At 46.8% G+C, this 19,602-nt stretch overlaps 1 protein-coding gene across 1 annotated transcript; it reads left to right on the top strand.

Moving 5' to 3' along the window:
- The first annotated feature begins 6,615 nt into the window (after positions 1-6,615).
- Positions 6,616-18,931, top strand: AKAP1 (A-kinase anchoring protein 1). The gene is made up of 10 exons (XM_074160508.1): positions 6,616-8,251; positions 10,140-10,273; positions 11,606-11,732; positions 12,075-12,205; positions 13,204-13,381; positions 14,079-14,229; positions 14,884-14,951; positions 16,235-16,308; positions 17,059-17,124; positions 17,261-18,931. The coding sequence occupies exons 1-10, from the start codon at positions 6,619-6,621 to the stop codon at positions 17,318-17,320; spliced, it is 2,622 nt and encodes an 873-aa protein (XP_074016609.1). The 5' UTR covers positions 6,616-6,618; the 3' UTR covers positions 17,321-18,931.
- Positions 18,932-19,602: the final 671 nt, after the last annotated feature.

The following is a 19,602-nucleotide window of genomic DNA, read 5'->3' as shown; positions in this document are numbered from 1 at the left end:
TCTGGGATTTTTTTTTTTTGTCTTGTGTGTGCAGAGTATGTTGGAAGCCTTTGGTTAGTTTAGTCTCTGCTCCTGGGTGTTGTGCATGCCTCTTCTATGGAAATTGATAGAGGTGCCAGATATTTGACTTAGCTGGTTGCTTTTAAATTTTAATTTATAAGCTGCACCTGTAGTGGACACTGCACTATGTTGCCCACAGCAAGGGCTGCATTAGCATTTTGTGTTTGCTTCTACACCAATGAAGCTAAGTATTGGATGTTTTTTTTTCTGAAATTTTGGAAAATAATTTGTTCTGTTCTCCTGCCTGAGTGAAAATGCAGAAAGAAAGATGATAAAATCTGGATTTAGGGAAACTTTTTTGTAATGTGTTAGTAGATTACAAAGGTAATAAAAGCCACTTTGCCTGTACCGTGGAGGACTGTTTATCTTTAGTCTTCTATGAAAAATGCTTTTAGAAGAATTGAACCTGGACTGGTAGGTGTGTTGAGGAGGTAGCTATTCAGAAAAGATCCCAATGGCTGATGTCTTGTCCTCTTGGGTGTGAGAAGTGGTGTTCATTCCCGGGTCAGAGATACTTGCGTGTGGCAGGGTTAGCCTACATCAGAGCACTTTCTCTGCAGTTTAAAGCCAGGTGATAGTAGAAGGGTCGTGTGGCCTCTGCCTTATGTGCTAAACTCTTTTGGCTGAAGAACCCAGAACATTTGGCCTGGCTCTCTTTTTGGAGTGGACTCCAAAACTGGCAAAAAAACCCCAACCCCCTGCCAAATTTTAAGAAATAGAAAAGAAAAATAAAGGAGGTATCAGTAAAGTGGTGCAAAAGTGGTTTCTCAAGCATGTTTCTGAGATACCTTCTGGGCAAAGCAGTGAAAAATTGATCTTGCCTTCCTCTGTAACAGAGGATTCACAGGGAGACACTGGCTTGGTTGAGGAAACTATAAATAATGGAACAATTGGAGCAGGAAGGTAATAAGATATAAAGTGCAGTGAGGAGCTTGATAATCTGATAGGGTTAATGTTAATTACAAAGTGTAACCTGTGAGTTGCTGCCTAGCAGGAGCGATCAGCTCAGGGCCTTGCAGTAATCCATCGGGCTGTGCAGGTGGGGAGGGTTAGTGGTGGGTGTTTGCATATGGATGAGCTGCTTGGTGATTTCCAAAACATCTGTGTAAAAAAAAAAAAAAAAAAAAGGACCAACCCAGCAACAAACAAACCTACAGTTTGGCCAGATTGATACCTTTATTGTAAACCTCTGCTTTCGAGTGTAAATAGAAACTGTAAGTGATTCTACTGGGCCACTGCTTGCCTCCTGAGTGGGAGAAAATACACAGAAGCAGCAACTGTAAAACTAAGTACTTTTAATAAAGCCTTGGGCCATCATGTAGCAGCTTCTGCTGCAGAGGAGGGGAGTGAGCTGCTGTAGGAACGTCACTGAAGCTGATTACATTGGAAGCAGTTTTTATCTTAGAGATAAAAGACAGCCTGGTGTTGGTGGTGTTTCTTGCTCCAGAGCTGTAGGTTAGCTCTACAACAACCAGCTTTTTTGGCCTTTTACTCCTGTCATAATTTGTCCCCCTGCAAACAGGACTGTTGGTTCTTAACTATTTTAAGGTTGTGGGGTGGCTTCATTAGTTCCCATTCACAGGGGAGCCTGTTTCTTGAGCTCTGTAGCCCATATTAACTAGACCATATGTATTATTATAACCATATTAAAAGGTGGTATTGCTTAAGGGGTATCTCTTGCTGGTCTTCTCTTTCAGTACTGGTGTCTGAAGCAGAAATTGCTGCAGAACACTTACCTTTAATTATTTAAGTATAGAGAAAGGTACTTGTTCACTTATTTTTAAAAGAAGTGCCATCCAGTTTGAGATCTTGCTTGCCTGAATCCTGCCTGTCTTTGGATATTTGTAGCTCCTGAGTCCTATTTTCTGAGCTCTCACTGCTGGGTGATGTTGGGTTTGATGGTGGAACACCAGGCTGGCCTGGGAGAAGAGCGTGGGAAAGGCTGCAGAGTGGTGTGGTTGACGGACAGCCTGGTGATCAGGAGTGTGCTGTATGTAAGGGCAGGTCAAGTCAGTCTTTCTGTGTCTGTTTCTGTGCAGCAATTCCTCTTATTTTTCATTATAGAATCATAGAATGGTTTGGGTTGGAAGGCACCTTAAAGATAATCAAGTTCCAATCCCCCTGCCATGGGCAGAGACACCTCCCACTAGACCAGGTTGCTCAAAGCTGGCCTTGGACACCTCCAGTAAAGGGAATTTGATCACATTTTTTTGGTCTCACCAGAGTGGAGTAGAGGGGGAGAGTCACCTTCCTTGCCCTGCTGGCCATGCTTCTCTTGATTTATCTTCAAGGGAGGGTCTCCAGTTCTTTAGGTTTTTGTCAACTCCCGTTCTTATGCCTCCTATAAGGCAGAGCATGTGCTACTGGTTATTTTTAGCATGGAAAATTTTAAGAGCCCACGTGGTCCCATTTAGCTTTAACTGTGCCAGCCTTGTCCAGTTCTCTTTCACCCAGATAGTATTTATTTCCCAAGTGCTGTACTGCTAACTATAGGGTTTGTAGGGAGGCGTCTCGGCCTTAGTGTAGAAGCTGCATTTTCATTTTAAGCTGCCTGCTTGGTTGCTCTGTGGTCCTTCAGGATGGTCTTTAATTCCAGCCTCTAATTCCCAGTGCTTTTGGGGTCTGGAAGTGTGACCTCTCAAGTGCTGGGGCAGGAGGGAAGCGGAGGAGGCAGGGATCAGTGGCACTGAAGGGTCTGTCCCTGCAGAGCCTGGGGGCTGGGTCACTCGGGAGTTGTCCTTGTCTCTCTTCTCATAGAGACTTGGAGCAGCTTGCCCCCAGAATAGACCTTCTTGTGCGTAGAAAGCCCTGAAAACTGGAGCGAGTGCTTGCTGAACTCTCCTCTCGGACCTTGAGAATGAATTATCTGGCTTCTCGGCGGACCTCGTGCTGCAAACATTTCTAACCTTATAAGGATGTGTATACTGAAGGGTTGTTTGTCCTGGCTGGAGAAACAAGGTGCCTTAAAACTGCTCTCAGGCCCTAATGCGAACAAGTAGAACACATTGACTGTCCTTGGCTTTTTTTTTTTTTAAGATAGGTGAGTGTGTGCATTCATTCTTGCCCTCATCTCCCTGATCTTTACCAGGAGTTTTCCATAAATCAAGTCAGAATACAGACTTGGAGAAGCTGACTGACCCCTACTCTCCCCTTGGTGTCTTAATCCCATCCTGACCTACTGCAGGGATTATTTAGCGAGTTGGGAAAAGTCTCGTGTCCTTGCTGCAGCTCTCTGTCCCTGCCTTGGTAGAAGGTGTGACATTTAGACGGGATTCCCAACGTGCCAGAGGGAGGTGGAAGTGGCCGGTTGGCGCGGGGTGAGCGCGTACAGTCTGTGAGCTCTGCACCAGCTCGGCTCTATTTTTGGTGGGGGGCTGCGTGTTGGGAACCGGCAGCGGGGCATCCAGCATGTCTCACCCGTCCTGGCTTTTCCAAGCCCATCACCTCCGGTCCAAAACCCGTGGGGCTGCCGCGCGTCCCCAGCTGGCTCCTCCTGCAAGGGCTGCCGGGCCGGGTTCCCTCCGCTTTGGCAGTGTTTAAAGCCATGTGATTTGACAACATGCCATTTCTTTTTTTTTTTTTTTTTTTTTTTTTTTTTTGTGCTGCTGGCAGGAAAATCCCAGGCTTTCTCTCCCCCCCCTGCCGTGTTTAAATGATCGCATTGCTCCTGCAGTCCTGGCCTGGCTGTCAAACTGGCAGCGGAGAGAGGGCTTTGTTGCTCTTAAACGTGTTGGAAAACGAAGGTGGGCTTTAGGAGCTCTCCTGTGGAGGAAATGAAGAAGTATGTGCTGCATCTTACAACTGTTTGGTTGAGGAGGTTAATAATCAGCCATCTTCTAGGCATCGTGTAAAAGGTGACGTTGTGACCAGCGTATCAAAATCAGGCCACCAAAGTCTTCCTGTCGCGATTAGATGTTTGTGGGTGTTAGCTGTCCCCAAGCCAACCCGGTGCTTTAGGGTGTCTGCTGGCATCTTGTGCAGGGCCATTGCCTTTTATCCCTTTCTAGTTGATGGAAGGATGTGGAATTCCCATTTAACACAATCACTGATAGTATAATGCAGCTCTTACTAAAACTACTCAATTTAACAACATGAAATTAAATGAGCTTCACAACAAGCAGTCAGCTAATCAGCCAGTCCCCACTGATCTAAATATCACAGAGAGGTGAAGAATTTATCTTAAATTATATTAATGTTTAAAATTACTCTTAGAACTGTTTTGTCTGCCAGGCTTGGGGACAGGCCTGTCCCTCCGTGGAGCATCCTGCTCCTGTCCTCCTGCGCTGCAGAATTGTGTGGGACCATTGTTTATGCAGTTAGTGCAGCTTAATAGGGAATGGGATAATAATAGGGCTGTCTGTTTAATCAGGGAAGCTTGCTGGGAATGGGCTATGTGAGCTACTTTAATTTGAGTTTGTGGTAGGCCTGTGAGACAGCTTGTAGGGTGGTTCTGCATTAATTATAACAACTTAAGTGGAGGGCAGATGAGCACTCGCAGTGGCTCACAATGTGCCATTGTGCTGTAGAGCATAAATGTGAACCTTTTGTCTTAGGAATGTACAGGCTTCTCTCTTTCCGTTTACCAAGTTCCAAGAACCAAACGTCCAAATTATTGCATAGGACTTGTTGGGTTTTTCTAATTCCAAATGTCAGGTGTTGCTGTTAACCAACAGTTCCTCCTCAGCGGTGAGCCCCACTGTCTGACTGTACAGAGCCAGCTGGAAGTAACTCGGATTTAGAAGATCTCAGATATGAATGTCCAGTGAAGACAGACTCAAGTTTCCTGCGTAGAACAACATAAATACCTCATTTGTGATATATTGGAGATGTTACTGGATTTCTTAAATCATGTCTGCAGCTAACCTTTGGTTTGGGATTGAGCAAGAAACTTCCTCATCCCTGTTTTCACCACTCATTTATTTCCTTGCCTCAGTCGTTATGGCTGTGCAGGGCTGGCGCCTGAGCTGCCTTGGGTAAAGTTGTGTGTTTGCTGCTGTGGGATGGGAAGGTGTGGCCGGAGGAGGTGCGAAGTCTGGAGTGAATATTAAATTATCTGAGGCTTGGGTGCTTGGCTGGAGCCCGAGGGAGGCATGTTTTTGTCCCTCGGCTAGAATGTAATCAGCTCCTCGTGGAAATCGAGGCCCTGAAGGAGAGTTGTGTTTGGGAACCGTGGTCAGAACGTTTGCTCTGATAACAAAAGGTTTTTTCCGGTTGAGACAGACTAAGCACAGTTGAGAGACTGGCTTGATTGTCTTCTCTTGTCTAAGAAATATTACGCTTCCAAAGAGGAATTAGATAATACTCTCTTCCAGTGGGTGGTTCCCATTTCTAGGACTTCGCTATCTCCTGAAAACAATCTTTATTTTTGTTGCTTACTGGCAAAAGTCTTGAGGTCTGTTTGGAGAAAAGTCCGTCCTGTGTAAGCATTGTCAGACACGTGGTGCTTTGCTTTAATTCCTGCTCAGTGAAAACATAAACTGTAAGTGCTTTGCAGCCAGGCTGTTTTGGGGATGTGGGTAACTCTTTAGCTTTGTGTTCCAGCTGCAGACTTTCCTGCAGGAAAAAGGGAAGGCATGTCAGTCCTGCCTTGCGTAACCCAGGTGAGGTTTGTAGATGGAGGAGCATGACTGGGATATGAGTCCTAGCGATGTCCAGGCAGGGAAGGATAAGTAGACTGAGAGAGATGGCTTTCGGGTCTAGAGAGTCAGAGGAGTAGCGACTGTCAACATAGTGAATTTAAATGTAGAACAAACTTTGGAGTTCCTAAGTAGTAGTGTCTCTGTCGAGACTGCTTTTGCTAGACAAATACGACTCTTATAAGGGTGTTATAGCACATTTCCCATCTTCACTACTGCGACGCATTTTAGAGGGACTTCTGGTCATTGGGAGACACTTGCTCCATCAGGCTGTAGTTGGTCTTTGTTCAGGAATTCCTGCGCTGCAGACCTCTGGGTGCCCACGCACCAGCCCCTGCAGGGCTCTGGATGAGAACGTTTGTAAAGCACTTCAACTTCCATGAGTTACTATATTTTAGAGAGGTGTGTGTTGACCTGTGAAACTCTCAGGAATGTGAGGTTTCAAGCGGACAATTGCAGTGTATCGAGTCTGTGTCTTGGAAAGGCTTGTGGTACAGCCGTGTTGTGAACCCAGCCTGGTGCTGGGGAAACTCAGGGTGCTGGGTGCTGCCTTTGTGTGTAGCACCGGCCTGCAAAGGCGAGACTGGAGAAAGGAGGTGGAATTGGTTTAAGTGTAAAGGTGAGGCAAGGTGAAGTTGGTGGGTATAACAGTGAGATTAAGTAAGGATCTTGTTCTGTGGCCTGCTGGAAAAGCGATACGTGAATTTAAAGAGCGGCTGGAAGATGAGCCTGGGATGGATGTTAAAATCCTTTATAGGACCCTGTCTGTTCAAGACAAAGAACAGGATTTATATTCCGTTCATGCTAACAGAAAGACCTCAAGGCATTTATGAAACTTTAGCCTTCTTGATAACCTTCCCTGTGACTATTTTAACATGGTTTCTGTTTCTCTGTCTAGGTACAACTGCTGAGGCTCTGCAAAATGGCTTTATGCTTCCGCAGTTTCACCCTATATGCCATACCTGGAGTGCTGGCGCTTGTCGGCTGCTGGTGGATCTATTCCCACAGAAAAAAGCATGCAGGCTACCATGACAAACAAGCACCAGCCACTGAAGAAGAGCAGCAGGAGGAAGTGCCAGAGAATGATTCAGCACCCAAAACAGAAGCATGCGTTCGTCGAAGATTGCCTCTCTCGTCGGAAGAGGAATGCCCAGAGAACGAAACCTCGACCTCCCTGCCGCCAGCAGGGCCCACGACGCCCTCTCTTCTGTGTCAGACTCAGGAGAGGCCAGATCTGTCACAGGACCTGCCAGACCTGTCAGTCGCAACAGTTCAGCCCAGCACCCTCAAGGACGACAGTGAAAAACTAGAAACGATAGGATCTCAAGATGAAAGCGGTGTCCCTGCTTGTGTTCCTCTCCCCCTGATCTCAAGGAGCCCTACACAGGGCTCGAGCTCTAGCGCAAACCAAGATCAGCGGCGACCAGCGGCGACGACACAGGAGCCTTTGGGAATCACGGAGGAGATCAGCCATGCAGAGCAGTCAGATGATTCTTCATTTAAGCCCCCTAAGGAAAGCCAGATGCCAGAAATTGTGCCATCGGATGCTGGCCCTGTGACAGCCCTTTGCTTGGGATTGGAGAAGGAAGCCAATACCCCACAAGCTTCTCTCAATAATGGAATCGAAGTTGTATCAAGTCACAAGGATTCTGCAGCGAGCGTGTTACCGGATAGTTTGGAGTCTGCCTGCGTGGAGCGGTCCAGGGAAGAAGAAATGCCTGAGTCAATTGCCAGTACTGTACCTGTGTGTCAGGAGGAGGACACACAGCTAAAAGGAGATGAACTGGAAAGAGAGAAGACCGGAGGAATGAGTTTGGACAAGGAAGAAGTTGAGAAAATTGAGCAAGTAGCAATACAGATCATTTCCAAGGTCATCTTGGCAGCAACTGAGGAAGTGCTGTCTGGTTCTGCGAGTGATGTGTCCAGTTGGATCTGCCAGACCGCTGCCAGCCGAGCTGAGAGACCTCTGGAGACGGGAAGCGTTGTTTCCTCTGACGGGATGCCTGCGGAGGAAGCTACGGGAGCAGATGAGAACGTGGCTGCGGAGAGCGATGCTGCGGTACCGACATCCCTGCAGACAGAGGAACAGCATCAGTGTGTAACGGGTTCCAGCTGTTTAACACACAACTGTTTGTCTGCCCCTGTTCAGGGAGACACAAAAGACTGTCGGATGAAGAACCGGGTGTGCAGTCAGTCCCAAGGAGCTGATAGGACTCCTATGGAAAACCATGGAGGGTCACTGGAAAGGTCGTCTTTGGTTATGGAGGACTCTGGGTGCAACACGTATGCATCGGAAAGTGGGACAAGTGTGGAGGACCCATTGCAGAACACAATGCTGTCTGTCTCATCAGGCCAGCATTCGGACTCGCTGAGCATATCTGCAACCCAGGACACATCTGCTGAGCAGAGCTCAGTACCAAGTGAAAAACCACCTACTCCGAAGCTGCCTGAAGAGACTGTAGTGCCATACAGCAACGGGATACTGAAAGAGGATAGTCCAGATCTGCCTCATGAGTGTAGCAGGGCAGCAGGGGTGGATGGAGAACACTCAGGAGGTAAGGGATTTGAAAATCCTCCTACAAAAACCTGAACAAGCGTTTTATGTGCTGTAACCCTTCTGCTTCAGGACACACTTAGATAAATCCTCTTCATGTGTCACTTCCCCAGTAGATGAATATTTAGCCCTCGCGTGCAGGTGGTAGGCGTTAGCTCTCAGAGTTCCCATCTCCGTAGGATCCAGTGGTAGCTGGGGGATCTTCAGGGTATACAGCAAAGAGGTGAAGGGGCTGGTCCCATTCCAGCACAAAGCTTATTGTCTAAAGCTAAGCATGTACTTGAGCAGTGTGGTGAAATGGGCTGTGTCTGGATGTTGAACACCTTGCTGGTTTGGGACCTGCTAATACAAATGGTTTCTGCTGCGGTTCAGACAGCCTCTGGGTTCTTACCTGTGTTTATGGGCTACTGCCGAAAGGAAGCTGTAAGGCAAGTCTCTGAGGTGCTGCCGGATGAACCAGGGAAGGGCTCTGATGAATTGTGATAAAATCAGTTGGTCACAGACCAATTATCCTGAAGCCTTTTTGCTGGGAAGGGTAGGTGTGTGCCAAGGAATCCCAACAGGGAGCAGTGTTCATGGAGATCCCCCATCTGTCTCTGTGATGCTTTTGCCTTCTAGATGCTGGATGATGTGTGCCTGGCAGAATACAGAGCTGGCTGAGCAAATGGTAACCCATGTGACCTTGGGGATGGATGTTAAAATCCTTTATGGGACCATGTGGTGCCAACAGCCTTAATGATGGGATGTCTTTTGTAATTGCTACAAAGTAGTCGGAACACTGCTTGTTGCAAGACATGGGGTTTGGGTTTGCCAGCAATTAAGGATTAAACCCACAAAACGTTTTCACTAGTGGGAATAACCATGGGAAGAAAATGGTTTTGCCTTGTTGTGAATGCTGGTGTGACAAGAAGGTACAAGAGTGTCATGGAGCCTGGTGGTGACAAGGGCTGAGAGCTCTGCATGGAGACAGCTGAAGGGCAGGGAGGGGGGATATAGCAGGTAAAGTTGGTAATGTGGCTGTGTTGGAGAAGAGGTCCTACAGCTGACCTTCACACCCAGGTGGTGAGACTTAGATCTTCATCCTTGTCTAGGAGGTCTCTGACAAACAGTGTGGTCTTTGACTTTCTGGGCATCTCTGCTGTGTTTCTAGTGAAGATGTGGCAAGTGTGAAGCAGCTGTTGGGTTTATTTTTCTCTTTGGTCTTGCACTGGATGGTCTGAATACTTGTAGACAAGTGAGGCTCTTCATGCTTCTGCCTGTTAATCTGGAAACCTTGTGTTACACTGACTGTATCTGGGGTCTGACCAGGAGGAAGCTGTTTGAGTTTGTCCCTTTCCCAAGTAGAAATGTTCCTGGTATCAGCTGATGGTTTGGGAACGAAATATAGCTCAGCTCTGGAACCTTGTTTCTTCAAGCATATGACAAATTTGGGCAAGAGATGATCCCCTACCACAGCTAGTAGGGGGCACACCTGAACCTGCAACCCCTGTTGGGGCAGGGATGTAATGTCAGTGGAAAGAGCAGATTAATAGGTTGGGTGTCCCTCCCTGCATGATGAACTCCCTGTGGAAAACCGTGTTTGAACCATGGGGAAAATGTAAAATACCTTGGTACAGCAGTGGCTTGGTGTTGATGTTAGCATAGATCTCCTGTTGCATTCCCAAAGGTAGGTGTGCAGGTTTTTCTCCAGGAATAAAAGGAAACTTCCAGTAGGCTAGATGTGACAGGACTTTACCCTTTCTAAAATACTGGAGAACCTGATACAGGATCATCCCAGCTGAATGCACAGGAAGAGCTTGGTGTAACCTCTATGAAATGATGTATTTTCATGGTGTTGTGGCTGGATTGTGTGTGTTGTCTGTGTGCTGACATGTCTGCATGTCTTGTAGGTTCGGATGTAAATGACATGGATTTTGTGGACAGTGGCTGTGCCCTGAGGAAGACGGTGACTCGCCAGAACTCTAAGCTGGGAGGAGAATCCAGCAAGTCCGACTTCATTATCTGGGAAATAGAGGTCCCAAAGGTAACTGGCCGCTGGCCTGCTCACTCATCCTGCCCTGCCCTACATAGCCATCTTCTGGTTCTTCCAGTCAGGTACTGGCCCAGTGCCACCCCAGAGAGATCAACAACAAATCAAGGAGGATTTAAGCATTTAGCTCCTGTTAGGACTCAGCAGGAGCGAAGAGCCAGTACACGACTGTAATCAAGGGGCATCTCAGGGCTGCCGAGGGTAACATTGGTTGTTGGACTCATTATTCCCCTTTATCTTCTCACCCAATCTATTAGTCTGATGCTTTGAAAGCACTCAGAAGGTTTTGAGGGTACACAGTTAGGGTTACGTTTCAACTGCTGGTCCAAATCCTTCCTCACAAGCTGAGTGCTCATCTGAGCTGTTCTGTGGAGTGGCTGCGTCTTGGTCTTTATAGTGAGCTTTCTTTTGGGTTGAGAGAGAAATTGTGTTTTTTAGGACTATGTTCATACCTTCTTCCCTGCTTCGTAAGTGCAAAATAACATGTGGCTGTTCTGCATAGCACTGCTCTTGCTGTTCTGCTTCTCAGACCCGAATGCTGACAGCAGGATGAGCATCCTGCCTCGAGTTCTTGGGTGCTGCGAGCCCAGTGAAGACGTGTAACGTGCATCTTAGTGCATCAGTAAAACATGGGCTGAGGAAGCAGTTCTGCAGCAGAAAAATATGTTTCAGTGGTTAGTGAAGACAGGCTGTCGCTTTTCTTCAGGTAGTTAACTTTGTTGTATAGGATTATCCACACTGACTCAGGCCCAGCACTTCTGTTCTGGTACCTGGTCTCTGACAGTAAGTGGTGGCAGATGCTGATGGAAGAGTAGGAGTGCCAGGGCTTGCACAGGCATCTCTTCGTCACCCTGCACAGCTCTCCAGGGCCTCTGTAGTCTAATGGGTGTGTTAGCCTGCTTTACTCTCCTGTGAATTTGTCTACTCCCTTTCTAATCTAATTAGCATGTTTAAAAATCACTAGAACTTACTATTTCATATTTGAATGAAAAATGCATGTAATATGCTTTTTAAAAAAAAGTGGTGGGAGATTGGAAGAGGATGTGACTTTACTTGACCGTAGGAAGGCAGTAGCCTTTACCAGGCCTGGCTTTGTCCCATCGTGTCTTTGTGTCATTCTACAAGATATGGAGATGGTTCTGTCAAAATGAGCTGTGCTTGTCGATCTCCATCTACCTTATCACAGACCAGCTGAACTCTGCACTGGTCCAGCATTGCCTTACATTTATCCTGCCTGGGAACGTGGGTGAAATAAGCCACAGGGAACGCTGTCATTTGATCTACATTTCTCTTCCTGACTGTTGCTTTCTTGTCCCTTTCATAAAGGAATTAGTTGGCCGCTTGATCGGCAAGCAGGGGAGATTTATGAGCTTCTTGAGGCAAGCGTCTGGTGCCAAAATTTATGTCTCAACACTACCTTATTTCCATGACTCCCAAGTCTGTCACATCGAGGGTAAGTGGAATGTCTCTTTATTCATGGTCTAACATGTAGCTTGGGGGCCTTAATTAGATGGGCAAGGAATTTAAATGGATTTAGTGGCTTTGCGAGTCCAGTGCTTGGCAAAACTTTTCTGCCAGTGAATTGGGTTCATACTGAAGGCTAAAGCTGTTGAAACTGAGGCCTGCTGGTCTGAGTTGCTCGTGTTGGTCTGAAACCAGGTTATCAGGTCAATGTATTAAAACTTAAATGGTTTTTGTAGCAGCTTCTGGTAGCTGAGTTGCTTCATGTGGCAGGGGTGGGGGTGTCCTCAGCATATCTGTGCTACAGACTTTCTGTGGGGTTTTTGTCTCCCAGGCTCCTCGCATCAAGTAGAAAAAGTACTGAGCCTGATCGGCAAGAAGTTCAAAGAGCTGTGTCTCACCAACATCTACGCTCTACCTCCACCAACACCACTGACGCTTCATTCCCTCCTCATGACTGCCTGGGTAAGTCCCAGCTTGCTGGCCATGCTGGTGCAGAGTGGGAGGCTGTTGCTGGCTGCCCCCCGTGGCAGCGTGGAACCGTTTAGGCTGGAAAAGACCTTTAGGATCATCGAGTCCAACCATTTAACCTAACGCTGCCAAGTCCACTGCTAAACCACGTCCCTCAGCGCCACATCTACCTGTCTTCTAAATACCTCCAGGGATGGCAACTCCACCACTTCTCTGGGCAGCCTGTTCCAATGCTTGATAACCCTTTTGGTGAAGAAATTTTTCCGAATACCCAATTGAAATGTCCCCTGGCACAACTTGAGGCCATTTCCTCTTGTCCTATCACTTGTTACTTGGGAGAAGAGACCGACCCACATTTCTTTGCTTACTCTGGGCATCTCGAATCTATAAATTAACTGTGCACATAACTGTCTCTGTGGATGTGAAGACAGACTTTGTTCTGAAGAAGTGAATTTATGCTGGGAAATTAAAGGTGCTTTAGATGTATTCTGAGCACAGTAACGCTTGGAAGCTGCCCAACACAATAGCTCTCTGGCAGCTGGGGAAAATTACTTTGAGAATGAGGCCTCTGTGACAAATCTTGGATGATCCTTGCGAAGATTATCTTGATGTTTAAAAACCCCAGTGGGCAGAGAATCTGTGCAAGTTGCACTGTGTTGACAGTGCAGCATGACTTGATCTGTATCATTTCTGACTCTGCTCGCTCATCTCTTGGGTAAATAAGTCTTATAGCTGCTCTGCGCCCATCATCTTTTTGTGTACAAGGTGGGTCCTGCCCCAAGTCTGATTTCCTTTAGAACAGAGTGGAGTAACACTGAGAAGCTTTTCTGCTTCTGATCCAAAGCAGCCTTTGGAAGGGAAATACCAGAGTGCCAGAGCTTTTCCGCCCCTGGCTGTAAGCCTCAGGAGTTGCTGGTGGAACGTGGAGTTGTCGCGAGTGAAGCTTGTGTTGCGATGAGCGCTAATGAGAATGTCTTTCCTTTATGGGGCAGCTCTTCCTCCCGGATGGAGTCACTGTGGAGGTGGTCGTGGCGAACCAGGTCGATGCAGGGCACATGTTTCTACAGCAGCATACGCACCCCACCTTCCACGTCCTGCGGAGCCTCGACCAGCAGATGTACGCCTGCTATTCTCAGCCTGAAATTCCAACCCTGCCAACTCCAGTAGAAGGCAAGTTACTTGGTTGCTCACAGGTTGTTCAGCTGAGAAACTTCTAGGGTTATTTAAAAGCCTGATGCCCCGGAGTTAGGCCTGGGAAGCTTCCCAGTGAATGAGACTGTGATAGTTCACTTGTCATTTTATGTTTTTTTAAGCTGCTGGCATAGTACAGGTGTCGCTCTACTCTTCCTCACCCCACTCATCCCTGGAGAACCTGCCCAGCTGCTTAGTTGCATGTTGAAATTCAGAAGGAGATAAAGTACATCTCAGGTTACTTCTGATCAATTTGGCATCTGGTGTATTTTTGCTGACAAAGGGAGGAACTACTCCCAGATCTTCATAGAGCTGCTGTCCGCACGTGATGTAGAGTGGAGGGGGCATCACATGGAAGGGGGTTATTGGCATTTACTTTCCTTTTTAGAGCCAGACCTCGCTGTTAGTGACCGAAGGTTGGAAGGGAACTGGGTACCTGGGTAGAAGAGCAGAGTGGTGTCAGACAGACTTGGGAGTAAAACCCATCTCTCCTGTGTCCCAGTATCAGACCTGGAGCGATGGGGGTGTGGGTGGTGTTGAAAGAAGGTGGAAGCAGCATAAGAAATGCTGTTGATTCTCCATAGATAACTGTGCAGCGCTACTAGTTCCTGAAGTGCTGATTTTGGGAAATCCACTTACACTGAGCCTTTCTTCTCTGTACTCTTATGTCCTGCAGTTGGTATTATCTGCGCGGCTCCAGGCCTGGATGGAGCATGGTTACGGGCTCAAGTTATCAGCTACTTCGAAGAGACCAATGAAGTGGAGCTCAGATACGTGGACTATGGAGGATACGACAAAGTGAAGGTCGACACGCTCAGACAAATCAGGTCTCTAGCTCCTCTTCCGTGGCCTGAGGCCGTATCTGGCTTGAATCTTCATTACAGGCATCCATATCATTTGAATGGCTTATAGGTTTTTCCACAGCTGAAGTGGGAAATAGTAGAAAAGTTTGTGTTGGCAGCAGGTGTGGACTCCTTGGGAGCACAGTAAACTCTTGCAAGGCTTTTTTTGAAGGGCAGGACAGAGGAAATTGCAACTTCTGCCACTTCAGTGTGGAAACTGAGCAAAAGGATGCCTTCAGGGGGCCCCAAAGTGTACTGAATTGATGAGCTAGGAATAAGATTCAGATGCTCTATGCACCGGCCCCAGCGGCTGGGAGAGCAGTATTGGATGGGGGTTTTCTTACACAAGCCCATTAAATACTTGATTGTGCCCCAGAAGTGGGAGAAAAGCAGTGCAGCCTCCGTTATGGAGGTGGCTTTTGCTTGCAGCCCAGTCCAACTTGCCATGCTAATCAGCCAGTTTATTGCTGCTGCTTAGATTGCTGGGAAAACAGGCTGGTTTGTTGGGGTTTTCTTTCAACTGTCATCAATTTCAAACTGAATTCCTGTTATAGCAATTGATTAATCAATGTTGCCTTAAAGAATACAGGAGTAACTTAAAGCCAGGTTCTTATTCCAATTGATTCTCTTTTCTTTAAGGTCTGATTTTTTATCACTACCTTTCCAAGGAGCAGAAGTTTTACTAGACAACGTGGTGCCACTTCCAGGTAATGGAGCTCTCGAGAGGTGCTGCTGGCGCTCCTCCTGCAGGTTTAAATGGATGCCAGCTGTGTACAAGCAATGATTCTGGCTAAACCTTCTCCCTCCTGTTGCAAGCGCAGCCTCTGATGTGACTGGAGCAAGGATTGGAAAAATTGTATTTTATTTTTCTATAATGTGCTAGTGGGGCATAACCTGTCAGGCTCCAGGGGAAAGATGATAAATGTCCAGGCTTTTTCCTGCATGGAGGAGAGAATGAATTACTCTCCTAAACAGCAGGCTGGCAGGACTGGCAGGGTATAGGTGAAGTAGCTGTAACTGCTCTGCCGCCTTCTGTCACAGAATAACTGTAAATGCAAACTTAGATATTTGTCTAGCAGATTAAAAACTGACATTTTCTTACTGAACTGACTGATGTGTATAGTTCTGTGTTCAAAAGACTACCCTCCAAGCACTGGAAGAATGTCAGTCGCTGCCTAGAAGTACTTTCTGGTTTGCTTTTTTTTTTTTTTTTTTCTTCTCTTTTCTAGGCATCTTTTAGAGATGCCTGCTGTGTTGGTGTCTAAGAAGGGGTGGCAGTAGGAGGTAGGGGCCAGGCCAGGTCTCCCCACGGGGGTTTGTTGGCTGTCAGGGCTCCGGGAGGCACGGGCCCTGCTGAGGCTGTAGATGGATGGAAAGGTTTAAGCTGCTCCTCACAGAAGTCGGTGTTTTGCATGTTTCCTGGGGTAATCGACCTCCTCTGGTACTTGTGGGGTTGTAAGGGGTTCATTTGCTGCTGGAGATGGTCTCGGGGTGGGGAACTGCAGGAGTTGAGTTGCTGGTCCTTGCAAAGAGCGTGTTTGGCCCTGCTCAGGTGCCACCCAGCCCGCGCTATAAATGCTTTTGAGTTCCCCTTTACAGTACTGCACTGTGCAGGGTCAGTAACGGCCTGAGGCCCCTGAGCTTAGTTTATTAAGGATCAAAATACTAATGGCTACTCAAAGCTTCTGCAGAAGTATACTTTTCTGTCTTTAAAGCCTCCTAGTTCATCAGCCACTTAAGTTCGCATTAACTTAGCCTAGTGGCTTTAGAAAGCACTTCATCCTTTCCCCTCGGCAGCGCAGCAGGCGTTAATACTTGTGTGATCTCCAGCTTAATAGACTGGTTTCAGCCAATGCCTACAGCACCGGTAGGTGAGGATTCTCTGGCCTAACTTATGCGGAGGTCAGACAAGATTAGTTTAATAGTCCCTTCTGGCCTTTAAAGCCTGTGAATCTCTCATTTGTTTTCTCCTGCTCTTTCCTCTCCAAAGATGAGGATCACTTTTCATCCGAAGCGGACGCCGCTGTCAGTGAGATGACCAGAGGCGCAGTCCTAGTGGCGCAGGTACACAAGAGCTGTCTGGAGAAGCCTGGTTGCTGGTCTGAGTGCTGCTGTTATCCCCTCTGCCCCAAAGCATTCTGCAAGTGTTAAAACCAAAGCCTAGAGCCTGTAAGCCCGGCTGCTGGGCAGGGTTCTTGTTGGGAAATCTTGGCGCCGAGAACTTCTTTGTGTAGCATCAGCACCACTTGGGGCTCTGTGGCTGGGAAGGGTTGAGGATTCCCTCTTGTTACTGATGTGGGCAGGGAGGAAGGGCACCCGGATGGGTTTACAGAGCACACAGTGGCCTCTTGTCCAGCAGATCGAGTATTCAGCTGGCTCTGTGCTGCTTTGCCAGTCTGTGCAACGCAGACATCGGGACGCAGCCTCTAGCTGGCCAGGGAGAGAAGTAAGGCTTCTGGCAGCGTCCCAAAGGCTTCTGCATGTGCCCAACCTCCACGAAGAGGCACTTCCCTCTTTTTGAAGTTAATTGGGACGTGGGGAAAGCTGATAGTGTTTGTGGTGCTCGATCTCACGGCTTCCTTTGGTTTAACGCAGTGCTCAAATGCATCATGAATTCTAGCAAAGGCTTGGGTTTGAGTGACTGGAGCAAACTTGCCTGCAGGGTGTCCGAGCTGCTCGCTGGCGGTAGGGATGTTTCCTCCAGCCTACACAGAAGTAGGGAGCTTCTGGTATGCAGTGAATGATGCCAGCCTTGCGTCCTCCATGCTCAGGCCAGAATTGCTAACATTTTTTTTTTTTCTTCTATCTTTTCAGGTCACAAATTACGATAGCGCGACAGGTCTGCCTCTGATACAGCTGTGGAACTTGATGGGAGATGAGGTGTGTATGTTGATATATCTGTTTTGTCAACACTGTTAGAGTTTATGCAGACTTTTTACTGTTGATTAAGAACTTGATAATGTTTCTTGCTAAGTGTTTTTTTCACCTTCCTACTTTTTTTTTCACCTCCTCCTAGGTCCTGTCAATAAACAGAACTCTGGTGGAAAGAGGATTTGCTCAGTGGCTTGACTACTAGCAGTGTCCTAGATGCCTCAACAACTCTTTCTGCAGAGAAAAGCAAAAGAATAACCCTTGTTTTGCACTGTTACAATTCGGTTTGGCAACCTCTTGCGAGAAGACCTGTTTACACCAGTGTGCGGAGTTTTGTGGTCCATTGAAACTCGTTTTGCTCAACTGTTACCATTTCACTAGAAACACATACCTCATCTCGGCGAAAGGCGGGGTGTTAAAAGCCATAATGACAGATACTGTAGCTTTAAAGCAAAAAAAAAAAAAAAAAATTCCTCCCTGGCCTCTGCTCAAAAGTTGAATGGGAAAAAAACTTAAAACCTTGGGGCTGGCTTGAAGTTGGCAAATGCCCCTGAAACGTTAACTGTGGTTGCATTTTCGTTCGAGATGTACGATGCCCTATGAACTTAGCGTCTGCTTTTCCTAAAAGTTATATCGGTTTTCCTTTTTTAACAGGCTCTGCCTATGAAATTAATGAATGTTATTAAGGAATTTAATGTTCAGTTATGGATTTTTTCTACATTGTGCCACTAACCTGCACAAACAACATTCATCTTGTGTCTTCCTTACGCCAGGAGGTAGATGAATTGCATTCGTTGCACTTACTGTGGCACATGTCTCACTGCAGTCATGGGTTTTAGGCTCGATATGCTTAAAGAAGAAAGCTTCTCCGTGCAGGTGCTTGAAGTGCAGGATGTGTTACCACTACAATTTTTGCTCTGAAATGTCATGTATTTAAAGAAAAGAACTGATTGCCAAGCCCAATTGTAGTTTATATTTTTCTAGCTGTGCAAGTCTGTAAATATATATAAAAAAAAAAAGCATTGTAATATTTTGTACAAGAAAATCACTGGAAACAAAGGGAACTTTACAGAAACTTTTTCACACCAAAATGTCCTATGTAGGTAGAACCGGTTTGGAGTGCGTTAGGGTAGCTGACATATTTGGAGCATCTGAATGTTGGGAGTGTTTCAGCTCTGCTGTACACAGGATCGGCATTCCCGTAGATCGCTGTCTGGTTTGAGTTGTGATCACTGCATTCTTTGCTATGTTGCTGTACAGATCTGTTTAAAAGAAAAAAAAAAAAAGTAACAACTTGGCATTAATATTGCAGTGGTGTTCTCTCTCGCAGTTTTTTTTTCCGCTCCTTTTTAGATTTCTATCACATATTTAAAATTTTGCTCAAGTAATTTAAGATGACTTAATACTCTTAAACAGATGCCCTCTAATGTATATCATTTTAGATATGTATTGAGCTGGGATTTATTGCTGGCAGAGAAGATTTTTGCCAGGAAAATGTTGATGTAGTCAGTCCCCAGAATTTTTTTCAGGTGTATTCAAGGATGTCCTTGCATCCTATGAGCTAACATGTCAGTGCATCACACGTTTGGATAGTTGCCTACAAAAGCGTTTGGTCCAATCCCTTCTGATATGGTATGGTTATAGCCTTTTTTTTTTTTTTGAGTTCTCTCCTATTCGGCGCTTATGATTTAATGTTTATGTTTGCAATAACATCCAATGGAAACTAAATTTGGTAACTCAGTTAAATCTATAAAACATATCTCCTCTTGGAATGTTTCTTTCCATTTCAATTAAAGCTCGAATTTTAAGCCGTCTTAAACTGTGCTGACTGAGAGCCTTCATTTCCTGACCTCGTGCCACGTGGGGCTGGGAAGGGAACCTCGGTGGGATCCGCAGGTGAGAGAGGACCCTGATGGCAGAAGGGTCAAGCTTCAGATCTCCTGGGGCTTCCTTTTACTTCCTACTGAAAACTGGGTATCTTTTTATGGTGAATTGTTTATTAGAAAGCCTTAGTCTGAGCACTGGTGCTCAAGGCTGTTCAAACTGTTGGATGTTTGTGGAATTAATTTACTCCGGACGCCCCTTTGGTCACGCTTGAGTTGGATATGGGCTGCTTGGAAAAGAGCAGGGGAAAAGGCACGGGGCAGAGGAGGAACAGGGGAGGTTGAAAGGAGTGAGCTGTGTTTGCATCTTCCTTCCCGAGATGCAGCAGCGGCGCTTTGTGTCCCCCCAGACCTCGGGAACGTGGCCGGGGTGGGTTCCGAAGGGGTTGCACGGCTCGTAACACCGGCGGCTCTGCAATTCTTGGCTGCGAAGCCGGGGCTGAGCGTACGTGCGTCTGAGCTGAGCCGTCCCGCGGGGTTAGTTCGTCTGAAGCCATTCAAAGGGGCTTTCCCCTTTGAAAAGTGGTAATTTTATTACGGGTAAAATGAATGAGGTCTCTGGAGATGCTTAATTTATAACTTCCGCCTGGAGAGCTTCCCGCTG

The sequence above is a fragment of the Numenius arquata genome, chromosome 18 (genome assembly GCF_964106895.1).
Source record: "Numenius arquata chromosome 18, bNumArq3.hap1.1, whole genome shotgun sequence".
In the NCBI taxonomy this organism is placed as follows: Eukaryota; Metazoa; Chordata; class Aves; order Charadriiformes; family Scolopacidae; genus Numenius; species Numenius arquata.
The sequence above is the reverse complement of the archived record's forward strand: the minus strand, read 5'-3'. Positions and strand labels throughout refer to the sequence as shown.